Source organism: Thunnus maccoyii, chromosome 20 (genome assembly GCF_910596095.1).
Source record: "Thunnus maccoyii chromosome 20, fThuMac1.1, whole genome shotgun sequence".
NCBI classification, from domain to species: domain Eukaryota; kingdom Metazoa; phylum Chordata; class Actinopteri; order Scombriformes; family Scombridae; genus Thunnus; species Thunnus maccoyii.
The window spans coordinates 16,355,358-16,368,018 of record NC_056552.1 but is presented as its reverse complement, the minus strand read 5'-3'; the positions used below and the strand labels follow the sequence as shown (position 1 = coordinate 16,368,018).

The window sequence follows — 12,661 nt, the reverse complement described above, 5'->3', positions numbered from 1 at the left end:
ACTCATAGTATTCAGTGCAGGGGAGTAAAACTTCAATATGTATTTTATTTTAATGAAGTCACATAAAATCATGTTTTTGATATGAAAAGTGCAGAATATACCTACAATATGGCACTATAATATACACAATACTACAAAAATATATATTTATATATCACACCACTAAACAGTATTTGACATTTTGACACAATGAACACATGTTATGCCTACACACTTACACAAATAGCTGCTTCTTGATAAATATCTGTTTCTATATACATAGTTTTTGCGTAAAAGTACTATGTCATTTTTCTCTTGATTTATCCTCAAATATTTGTATCGTACATGACATTCAAATGGAAATGTAAGAATAATTGAAATGGAAAATGAACATTCTTTACTCCTCTTGCGTAAGTAACACGCATGATGACTTCTGTCCCACCCAGAAACCCGGCATCATTTTCTCCTCGAAGGAGCTCTTAAATTGCTGAAGCAGTCGGATCTTCTTCATGTATTCGCCCTCCTCTTCCTCCTTCACTTCTTCAATTGCATAAAAATTGATGACACCAGCTGGATGGTCAAGATACACTCCAATGGTGGTGTATTGAGGAATATCCCGGATTTCAGTGTTAATACCATTGAACCACAGCTGGTAGTGGGATCCACCCCAACCAAGAGCCCAGGACTGTTCATTTTCTCCCAGCCCGCAGGGTCCGTCGCTTCCCCTTCTTCCTGCCCCTTCATTGGTGACTCCGACGACCACCCATCCTGAATATTTTATTTCCCAGTAAGCTCGGAAGCCCAAAATGCCTTCTTTGCAAAGCACCTTAAAGTGTGAAGGGATACTATCAGCTGAGCATTAGAAATGTATGGTAACATCTAGACTTGTGATTACAGTTCAAAAACATACCTGAGGAACATGCTCATATCTCTCTGGTCTATCCAGGACAGGACACGTGACATCATCAGTCATGCGTGACACCTTGGATCCGCTATCTGTGATCCATAGCATCTTATTGGCTGTCTTTTCATCCAGGGAAAGGTTGATCCAGTCTGTTGGATGAGGGGAAATTTACAAGTTATGACACGCAGAAACTGCAGGATTAAAAGACGAGGGGGGAAAGTAAGGCACAATCATAGAAGCCAATCTAGACAATTGTTCTTACATTTCAGAAGATCAGCTCTGCATGTCGGTTCAGGGATGTTGGGTTCGTAGTCTGGGATCTTTTCTGAGTGAGGAGAAAAGTCACATTAAAGTGGGTATATGAGAGTGATTTTGAGATGATAACAAGCAATAGATGGTAGTTTAGTAAGTTAATAGTTTAAAACAGTGAAAGTATATTTTCTATGGTTTTCAAAACTCACCTGTAGGAGAAGCCACATCTTTGGATTTTTTTCCTGTAAATTTAAAACAAGCATGACTGCTGGTTGTTGGATACTTTACTTTCTTTTAGATTCAATCAAAGAAACCTTCATACTAACAATAAGCACAATCTGCTCAGACAAAACTGTCAAAATCAACCAATTTGAACTCCTGAATGATGATTTTGTAGTTTCTTAATTATCTGATACTGTGATCTACTGAAGGCTATAAAGGGAATTCACTCACCAGCTCTGCCGTCTGCAAGCATGATTCTTGCACTGGGAGCACTGGTTGGCATCTTTAACGCTTCTGGTTGTACTGAGGTTTCTTGAATGTTGTTGTCTGTCAGCAGCGTACTGCTGCGATGATGCAAACTGCTTCTTTATATACCCCCGAGAAAGGGTTATTAAAGGTTTTGGGTGGCCCCCTGGGCTTCCTAAGAGAAATTTTGGTAAGGTATGTAGAGATAATGAGCTCACTAATGGGCGTGCCACAGCGCCTGCCAAACCAGGATACTCACGTCAGTGCCAACACCTGAACCGTTGACCCATATTTATCTGAGTAGCTCTGAATTTGCTTTCACAATTACCCTGTCATCTCTTCGAAATCACACATACACACATCTTGGACATTGATATCTGCTAAGGACATCCTGTACAGAACAGAGGCACGAGGTGAGAGTAGATGAGTATAGATTTACTGCACATTGAGACCTTTTAGAGATGGTGATGGAGACAAGAGAGACATGGCTGAGTTTCATTTGGAGTAGAGCTCATCAATATTGTGCTCTCTTAAAGAAGACTACAGATATAATTCTTTAAAGGCAGTTTTTATGACGCAACTGATCTTTTTTTGTGGTAGATTTTGAATCCTTTGGGGGATGTCTTTGGAACAGTAAGGGGTTGAAATTTATGATATTTGATATGATGATATTTTTATTCACACTTAAAACTTTTAAATCTGTTTAACCCATCCAGTAAAAAGATATTTCCACCTTAATGCAAGATATTCAGGCCAACAGAAAAAAAAAAGGCCATGACCTTGAGTGTCCTCAACAGCTCAGTATTTTGGCAGAGATCACTTGTCTGTCAGCACTGTTATAAAAGCTGGGTGCCTCTGGTTTGTGATCGTTCTATGAGAGGAGAATTAGAGGAGCTCAGATACGTACACATGCAAACTATGTTATCCACACTTCCCTCTGCTTTATTTTCAATAAAGCCCTTTGGGCAGTCTGGAACAGTTCCAACACTATAGCGTGTACTGTTTAGTATGTCAGTTGCTCTGCAATCAGTGCCCCTGTCAGTCATCTGCTTGGACAGGCGGGAACACAAGAAGGACGAGACAGCCTTGACTAGAGGTTTGGCAGGATGCCGGAACAGTAAACACTTCAGACACGCTGCACCACAATGGTGAGCATATCAGAAGAGAGGGTTTATGATCAGTGAGATGTTTTTTTTTTTACTCAAAGTCATGTGCATTAAAGCATTTGTGATGGTAAATGGTTGATGTGATAATGCAGGTCAAGAGCATGGCTAAGTCTGGCACAATGAACCGAGGAACCCCCCAAATCAGCTGACTCATAGTCAGGTATTTAGGTTATAATGTGCTGTACTGTACATGGATTTTGTTTGTTGTAGACCTTCAGTGTCTTTTTCAGTGTATTGGTATCCGTGGTTTTTTAATATTATGTATTTAATTTGCTTACTAAAAGATAAATTGATATAATATTATGATGTTAATGTCCTGTTTGTACCATGCTTTTTTATCACTAAATTGTATGTAAACAAATACGTACTATAAATGATTCTTTTATTTATTTATTTTTAAATGCAAATTAAGGGAATATGTTTAAATTACTCTCTTTTAAAATGTATGTATACGGAGATTGTGATCACTTGAGTAATAAAACAATAATTTAAAAAGTTTTATTTCTTGTTTTTTGATTAATGAAACAAGAAAAATGTTTTTATTGTACCGTGTTTCTATATAATTAAGTTAAACTTCTAATAAAACGTAAATGTATGCACTTAATTTAACTTAATATATTTATGCAGTCAATGAAAGGTTGACACAAATCAGGATGTCAGTACATTCGTAAACACATTCTGATTTCCTCAATGTAAGAATAGGAGAGTGAGGTAAATGCAGGCTTTATAAATGTTGCAGCAAGAGAAATATTGACACGTTATCGTATCACATCATTCCTGTAATATAGAGCCTATATGTTTTCTTTTCACACATTTAAACCGTGAATACAGTTACATAGGGTTCATACTTTCTCAATATGTTGTTCATTTGCACCTGTTGGACCTCACACTGCTTGAAGTCTAACACCAGACAATCTCCTGCACAGATTGAAATATTTGCAGCTACAAGCTCAGAATTCATATGCATATGTGTGTGTGTGTTTGCATACACCAACCATCCTATCTATCATCAATGCTGTCAGTGTGCAATGTGATGAGATCAGTGATGTTCTGTAGAGAGGGAGGGCAGGCTTTACTGGGTACTAGGTGGTGTCCTCCAGACATCGGAGCAGTCATCTAACCTTTTTAAGGAAAAACATGCATACACAGCTCCAATCACAAGCCTCTTGCCACCCACCCTTCCTATTGGAAAATTTTATCTCACACACACATCCACACCACTGGCTATGATTCTTTCACTTCTTCTGTCCTAGTTTAAAGGTATATAAGAGTGGCATTAAGCTGTCACACAGTATAGCCAACAGCAACTGATCACACTCAGAGAGACCAGTGACATCAGGCTAAGGCAGGCTCACTGTATCAAGATGCCCACCACCACCAGAATCATTTCTGATGCCCAGAAGTCAGGTAAAGGTGAACTTAATTTTCCCTATTTTCACACAATTTCAAATTGGTTTAAAGCTTAAATACAGAACATAGAATTTAACACTTTCCTAGATTTATCTAATTTCTAGATCTAGATCTTAAAAATATTGCCGCATTTATTAGTTGCTGCATTTAATACAGAAATCATCATCAACAAAGATTTAAATGCACTGATTTAATAACCTCAGCCTGTGTCTGCAACACTGAGGCTTTTTATTATCCTCTGAGGCGAATCCTGAGTGAATGGGTCAATAGAGTTTATGTCTGTGTCAAAAACGCAATATTTCAGCAACTGATTTCATGCTTGTGGTTATGAGGGGGCGTATAATGGTTTTACAGCCAGCCTGGGAGCAAGGGTCCACAAGTGTCAACATCATCTGCATTAAAAAAGGTTTAACATGCTGTATGTATTTAACATGATATACTGTGTGTATACAGCATAATACCAGTCTTGGAAATGGGTGATATTCAGTAGGATTGTAGCTGGGGTATTCAGTCTAATCCAGTCTGAACTCATTGATGTCAGCCTCTACAGACTGTATTATCATGACAACAGCAAGAAGGGAAGACAGCAGGAAAACATAACTTGCAAAGGTCTACACTTGTACAACTACGTTGCTGTTGCTGTTGCTGTTGTTTGAAACAGATTTGCAGAAAAAATGTTGACTTTTTAATGATAGGAATAGAGCATCTTGCCTACGTGAAACAGACGGTAGTATCAATAAAAAAAATGTATTTCTTTACACACTTGAAGTCAAATCAGATGCAGCGAGGAGTTAATCACCAATAATCAAAAACATTCAGTCAAATCCTGTTACAGCCAGGCTAACAAGCCCCGTTCAGGTTGCCACAGTGTTTTGTATGGTGTCATGTTGTAATGAGGCCAAACAAAGCAGTTATTTTCATCACCTTGTGCTATATCCAGACATGTGGCTTAAAATCCTTGCATGGTCTCTCAGCCTCCAGTCAACAGAGAGATAAATATCAGCTCATTTAGACGTGACACGCATACTGCATGGTGTAAAAATAACCATTAAGTTTGAAAAATGTGGATAATGATGACAAGTAGATTTACATGCAGCGAGAGAGAGCAGCCTCACCTTGAACTCTTTGTCTTCACACATGCCATACAGAACCTGTGCTATGGTGCTTTAAGTCATTTTCATGAAATTCATGAATTTTACACATTTTTCTGTTTGCCAAGAGTTCATGAATGTTCCGAGATGATTTATATGTGTGAATGAAACGGATAGCTTGTTTCTGGAAGTGTTTCTTGTTGATATAAATAAAACACATTAGTCGAAGCTGACATTTTAATGCTGTGGGGATTAAGTGTCTCCTCTTCTTGATCTCCGTCCTTGACGTCCTTAACAAAAACTCAATGCCTGTTATGTAGCTGTAATTTATTGGTCATTACTTTAAAGAAAGATTGTTACTTATAATGAAGCTTAATTTGAAACCTAATGTCTGGCAGACTTCTAATTATTTTCTATGTGTGTTATAATAAGCTGCCCTACATTATTAATTTATGGATAATCGATGTTTTGCTTGTAAGTTAAGTTTATAAGAGTAAGTTATATATATTACAACTTAATAACTTCACATAAACTCTTTTGCAATACAACTTCTTTTTATTTGAGATCAAAAGTAAAATGCAGTTTGTCACTTTGACTTGACTTTCCCCAACTCTTCTGCTTGAGCATTATTCACATCAATAAACAGATATTGGCTCTACATCCCCCACTTATCTGATTTGTAGAAGCAAATCATGTCCTATCTGATAAAGTCTTTTGAGCTCTCCGCTCGAGTGTGACTGAAGCCAAAGCTGCAGCATATGAGATGTCTTGGTAATTCCAACCGTCTGGCATGAATCAACCTCTGGCTCCAGAAAGCATGCAGTTGCTGATGGGATGATCTGACAGAGGCAGATGGTTTTCTAAGTATACACTGTTTTGTCGCGCCTCACTTCATCACCTGTTGAGACACACCTTACACATACTGTTGCTTATAGTGTTTAGAACAGCCAAATACAGGTTGCTCTGGTGAAAAAACACTTTTGTTTTTTCTGTTCTTTTTTTTTTTGCAGCAAAAAAACTCAAAGCTGGAAACACACCCACAGGTAAGCCGCTTGCCTTATCACAGGCTTGACTGCAGTGTTTGATTTTTAAATGTTTTTTAAATGTGGATATGAAGATCCACCTATGTTATGGCTCTCCTGACCTTTTCTTGATTTGACTGATGTTCTGTCACTTGTGTCCTCAGAGAAGACCCCAGCCTATGACTCAAATATCCCTGAACCCAAATGCAGAGCTGATCTCATCAAATGTAGGAACAATTTTTTTACCTGTTTTTTAATCCTTTCACAAGTTGGTGCAAAAACATTTTAGATTTTTTTTGTTTGTTAAATAATAGTTTATTCCTGTTTTTCAGACTGGATCAACCTTTCCCTTGATGACAAAACAGCCAATAAGAGGCTGTGGATAACAGAGAGTGGTAGTAAGGTGGCCCGTATGACTGATGAGGTCACGTGTCCTGTCTTGGATAGACCAGAAAGATATGAGTATTCTCCACAGGTACATATGTTTAATGAATATACGGTATATAAATGGACTTTCTTTTGATTCACTGTGCTCAAGACAGATGTTGAAAAATGAGATGATAGAGCCATAAACTTGTCATCACCATGCCACAGCAAGGGGTTGATATGACTGTAAAACAGAGGCAACACTATGATGGACCAGAGGTCTGTCCCCTGTGTTTATTTAAATCCTAAGCCAAGTGGTTTGGCGTTGCAAGTGGGAGAAAGCGAGGCTGCTCTAAATTCTTCACAGTGGCAGCTGTAATAAATCACAGGTTATGTTTGATTAACTCTAAATTAGCCTGTCATTTCCATCCACGTTCCGCAAGGTTCTTTGCAAGGAAGGCATCCTGGGCTTCCGAGGCTACTGGGAAGTGGAGTTTTCAGGATGGGTCGTGGTCGGAGTCGCGTACGAAAGAGCAGGAAGGAGGAACAGAGATGGATCTTGCGGCCTGGGAGAGAATGAGGAATCCTGGGGTCTCGGCTGGAGTGGTTCAAGTTATCATGCCTGGCACAATGGCCAGAGTTTCGAGATCACAGGGATTCCTAAGTCCTCTATAATGGGCATATACCTTGACCAACCGGCCGGTATCCTCAATTTCTATGCTGTGGAGGAGGTGAAGGAGGGAGAGGAAGGCACAGGAGGAAAGGAAGTTAAATGTTTGCAGCAGATTAAGAGTTTGTTTAAAGAGAAAATGATTCCAGGTTTCTGGATGGGGACACAGTCCCACTGTTTGATCCTAAAGAAGGAGGAATAAAGGACTCATATTATAGCTAACATCAGTGATCCTGAGCTGAACTCTGTTTTATTAAAGCTACAACTGTAACAGCTTTAAACACAATATGACTGGACAACACCAGCACAGTTATGTTAACATTAGTCTTCCATGTCATATAGTACAGTGTACTTTAGATATATTCCTTAAATGCAGTATATAGTTTAGTGCATTTCAAAGGGAACAAAGTATAGTCAGATATGGATTCATCTTTGACCTTCCAGTTTTTTGGACTCTCTGGTTTGTACTGTTATATTTATATGTATTCTATATTTTTATTAAATGTATATGGTTATGTTTAGTATGAATGTATGCAGAATGTTTAATATGCAAAAGTTTAAAATAATAAAGAACTGAATAAGTGACATTGTGTCCATTGTGTCCTGACTTTTTTATTTTTATTTTATTTATTTATTTGCACAGTAAAACAAAGCAGCAGAAACAGAACAACAACAGAGAAGAAGCAAATTGTGCAGGTGAGATTTAGAAAACCCCTAGAGGCTTATAGAAAGAATCTCACCTCAGTATGCATTATAGGCAAATACCAAAATCATGTAATCCACAAAAATAAGCAAAGAAGCAACCATAGGAACAAAAAGCAAACATAAAGGAGGCAGCATAAATCAAGCAAAGACATAAAATAAATAAGATAATGTAATGAGGGTGTGTGTGTTTTGGCGTATGTGTGAATGTGTGTGTGTGAGCATGCATTGGAGTGTGTGTGCACACATACTGAAGCTCACCTGTGTTAAGTCAACTCCTTACGAAAGAGAGAGAGAGAGAAAGGCCAATTATAGTTTGGTTCATCAGACAGATCCTAAGCTTATATTAGGGTTGTGCCTACACATACATTATTCGGCAAAGCACAAATGGTGGAGTTTTTTTTAATGAATATTTGTTTAATACAAATATTTTTAAAATTATTTGTTTTCAGGAAGAAAAAAGACCCCCATCAAATACCAGCGTGCAGGTTGGTTACATACTATCTCAGTTTCTCTCCTCTGCTCTGCTGTTACGTCTATCAGCAGGTCTCAACGAGGGTAGTCTCATCCATCTGCTACATGACACACATTTCCTTATTCGGACATCACTCCTGGTGTGAGGGCGTTCCCCAAAGATAAAGCTGAGCTACTGACACACGCTAAGATCTCTCAAGGGACTCTCCATAGCCTGTTGTTCCCCTTCTCCTTTCCACAAAGTTAGGTTGTAATAAATAGGCAATAAATGAAAAGTGCAAAGCAAGAATTGCCTTTGAAGTTGTTACACACTGTGCTGTCTTTGTGTTATGGGTGTGTAAATAGGTAGAGGGCTGTCTGCAATGAGGCAATGAGTAAAGTTTTAGCTCAGTAGTCCTCTATGATCTGGGAGACTTCAGTTCAAGACCTGGTGTGGGGACCTCCTTCATAAGGTAGTTTATTCATGAGCACTTATTGTAACACTTTAATTTCTAAAATTAAAAGCATATCAAAAACAAAAACAGGATTTTTAAGCCTCTTTCCAGTTTTATTCAAATACAAATACAAATAATTTTGCTGCCTCACAAATACAGATACAAATACAAATACTGGGCCCTCTGCACATACCTAGCTTATATTTGAAATTCTTGAGAGACGTAGAATGAAATGCAATTTGAATATAACTGTTCCACAGCGTAGAGCCCCTATATATAATGGAGAATCTGAATATTAGCATAAGAGACTTGCAAAACAATAAATATAGCGGTGCTGCACATTAACTGATTTAATTACTTTAATCAGCTGACTGAAGTCATTGTTAATAGGTTAAACAGGTGTTTGACTTGATGTATAAGCTTTCTCTCTAATTCCCTTAAGGTGGGCTCTTAGCATGACATGCCTTTCATAGTAGGTGCATTATTGTAATTGACAGAAACAAACACACTAAACCCCACTAATGTGCTGAATGTGCATATTGGCCCCTCCAAAGGTTACCAGTGTTGTGATGGTGCAATATATGGAATCCTATATATTAAACAATGCAAATATCAGTGCTCTTGATGCAAGACTTGGTAATACTTTCACATCCATGAGGATGGGTGTAAAATTAACGGACCATAAATCATTATCTATTCTGTAGTTTAACATCTTATTTTTTGGTTTGACTGAGGTGTCTGAGGTGTTTATGTAGTTCTGCTTCCTCACTTGCGTTGACAACACTGACAAGATCACTTTCTGTATCTCACTGTCAGTAGTGTTTAAAACCATCTTCTTCCTTTTCAGAACAGACTCATAGAGTTTCAGGAGTGTCAAATGTCTGTGTTAGCCTCACTTATATCTATATGTCACAGTCAAGTGTATACACCCATTTGACCCCCCACGGAGAACGCATTCCACTGACCTCAACACCTCCTTCAGACACCCCTAAAGCCCCCTGCCTCATCTTCACCGAGGGTATAAAAGTCAAGTCGAACACCAAGACTTTGCACCTTCACTTTGGATGAATCAAAGAATCTTAAAGGATCTCAAAGTGGATAAGACTCAAGATGCCTACCAGACCTAATTCTGCAAGAATCCTGTCAGAGACGAGCAAACCAGGTACAACAATCTTAATTTTCTGTGAGAAATCGTAGACTTGCATTGCAATAAATGAGTCAATTTTGAGCTTCTGATGCCCGATGCAACTAACAGTTTTCATCAGGTGTAAATTCCAAGCGTTTACACATAAAAGCTCTTCGACTTGTCTGCTTTCCTAAACTTAAAGGGAGAATACTTCAAATCTGTGATGCTGAACTTCTCCAATATAACATCTTTGCTTCCACCTACTGTTTTTTTGCATAGTGATAATTGCCTTGTCAAACACCACATTTGAGATTCTGTCACTTCAGAGTGTCTGTGTTGCCTTCATTAAATGGAATAAGGAAGTGAAGTGTGTCCCCCAAAAAACAGATACGTCATGCAAAATACTGAACACCTACATACAGTATTGTGAGTTATAATTTGAGTATGAAGTCATCTTTGCCTACATACATTTTAATATGCTATGTTTTGTGATGCCAGAAGAGGGTTGCGCTTAAAGCACAAGTCACTAACACAAGTTGACACCAATGAAAGCAGCTCAAAACATTCTGTGTTCTTGTCTTCTGTATATAAAGTGACTTCTCATCATTGACAGTGACCTTCTTCTGTCATCATTAGTCAATGTAATAAGGATAATGCACTAGTCTTCCTGAGCGTAGAGGAAAATCAATATATAAATATAATTTGTTTTACAATGTTGATATTTTCGATAATTAAACATTTGGTATGAAAGTATCATAGATGAAGATATTAACTGTGGGGATGAATACACCCATTACAGGGATACTCATGAGTAAGATATTAAGGCGATAAGGCGATGACTGATAAAAAAATTTTAAAAAAAACTGTCCATACTGTCCATCACTGTCATGTCATTTCCTGACATGCAAACTTTAGTCAAATTCTTAGTCTCACTTACAACTTGTCTCAAATGTTTATGAATAACTCAATTCTAAAATTCCTCACTGAGTATCGTGTTTCATGTTTAAGAGGGTTGTCAAGTGAAACAGTAAACAGCTCTTCACCTCCTTGCAGTTTAACTTTATTAGTCCTTTACCTTTTTAGGAAAGAAAGTTAAATCCAACAAGAATGAGAAGACAAATGCAGGTAATGGACTCATGCATGCATTAGCCTATACTCATACTAATTACTGTAAATACTGTCAACTTTAAATTTAATTTGAATATTATTTTGTCTATTTCATTATTATTATTACCTTACTTTTGTTCTATTTTTATTCTTCTATGTCACATCTAATGTCAAGACACACTGCCTGTATGCTTGCATTACTTGGCTAATAAAAGTGATTCTGATTCTGATTATATAGTGATCAGAATATTTGTATTTAAGCCAACTTCCTCTCCTTACAGAAAAACTTCCCGTCTATGTGCCTAACATCCAAGAGCCAACAAGCAGAGCTGAGCTCATGAAGTGTATGAGAGCACTCCCCCCCACAAATAATTTAATGTTCAGTTTATGATGGTCAGTTTATGAATACAAAATACCATTTACCTGATTTTTTCCTGTAGACTGGATGAATTTGACTTTGGATGACAAGACTGCCAACAAGATGTTATGGATTTCTGAAGGCGGGTCTAAGGTGTGTCGTAGAACTGAGGAGGTTTGCCCTGTCTTGGATAGACCAGAAAGATATGAGTACTCTCCACAGGTAAGTAAGAATACAGTTACAAGCTATCTGGTAAAGAAAAAAAATTTAAAAAAATTTTCTCCCTTTACTTTTTTCTCTTCATTTCTTTGAAGGTGGTGAGCAAAGAGGGGATTTGGAACATGAGAGCTTACTGGGAAGTGGAGTGCTCAGGCTGGGTGGTAATTGGAGCTACCTATGAAGGAGCAGGACGGAGGTCAGACTCCGGGCCAAGTGGCCTTGGAGAAAATGAGGAGTCCTGGGGTCTGTGTTGGTCAGGAACGCGTTACCAGATCTGGTTTAACGGGGTAAACAAAGACATAAATGATGTGCCGTACTGCTCAACAATTGGAGTTTACATCGACCAGCCTGCAGGCATTATAAGTTTTTATACTGTAACTGGTGAGGGTGCAGAGAGGGAGATTAAGCTGTTGCACAGGGTGAAGACTGTGATTGAGAAGAAGATTCTTCCCGGTTTCTGGATGGGAATTCAATCCTCATGCACAATACTGAAGAGAGCAGATTAAACTGTTGAAGCTGATCAAATGTGTTTTGATGATGTTTTGACATGTTAGTGTTAACTGTAGCGGATGTTGTATTTACATATTCTCCTAATTCCTATTATTTAATACCTAAAATCATTTTTAATCACAGTCAAACATGCATTAAAATCTGGTACTGTTTGTGGTAGTTGTTCAAAGAACACCATTATTATTCTTAGACTTTTCATTTATATTTTTGAGAAATATTTTTCTATTTTTGTGCACTTATTTGTCTGATCCTCTTTTATTGTACATGTCGGGTTCTATAGGATTATATTGGATATGTATGAAGTGATATCATATAAGATATTTATGAATGATGAGTGTCCTATGACTCTGAAATAAAGAATGTATTATTATAAATAAATGTTAATGGTGATTTTTCCTTTATC

General features: G+C 37.8%; 3 protein-coding genes across 3 annotated transcripts; 2 read left to right on the top strand and 1 right to left on the bottom strand.

The window, feature by feature from the left end:
* Positions 1-376: 376 nt before the first annotated feature.
* LOC121887379 (tripartite motif-containing protein 16-like protein) lies at positions 377-1,640 on the bottom strand. Its single transcript, XM_042398115.1, has 4 exons — positions 1,589-1,640; positions 1,146-1,208; positions 890-1,032; positions 377-805 (listed from the first exon to the last, which is right to left on the bottom strand). Exons 1-4 carry the CDS (start codon positions 1,638-1,640, stop codon positions 377-379), a joined length of 687 nt encoding a protein of 228 aa, XP_042254049.1.
* A 2,493-nt stretch (positions 1,641-4,133) lies between these two features.
* LOC121887378 (stonustoxin subunit beta-like) lies at positions 4,134-7,530 on the top strand. Its single transcript, XM_042398114.1, has 5 exons — positions 4,134-4,176; positions 6,281-6,313; positions 6,457-6,519; positions 6,625-6,767; positions 7,102-7,530. The coding sequence occupies exons 1-5, from the start codon at positions 4,134-4,136 to the stop codon at positions 7,528-7,530; spliced, it is 711 nt and encodes a 236-aa protein (XP_042254048.1).
* A 2,518-nt stretch (positions 7,531-10,048) lies between these two features.
* On the top strand, positions 10,049-12,254 carry LOC121887377 (tripartite motif-containing protein 16-like protein). The gene is made up of 4 exons (XM_042398113.1): positions 10,049-10,100; positions 11,453-11,515; positions 11,612-11,751; positions 11,844-12,254. The coding sequence occupies exons 1-4, from the start codon at positions 10,049-10,051 to the stop codon at positions 12,252-12,254; spliced, it is 666 nt and encodes a 221-aa protein (XP_042254047.1).
* Positions 12,255-12,661: the final 407 nt, after the last annotated feature.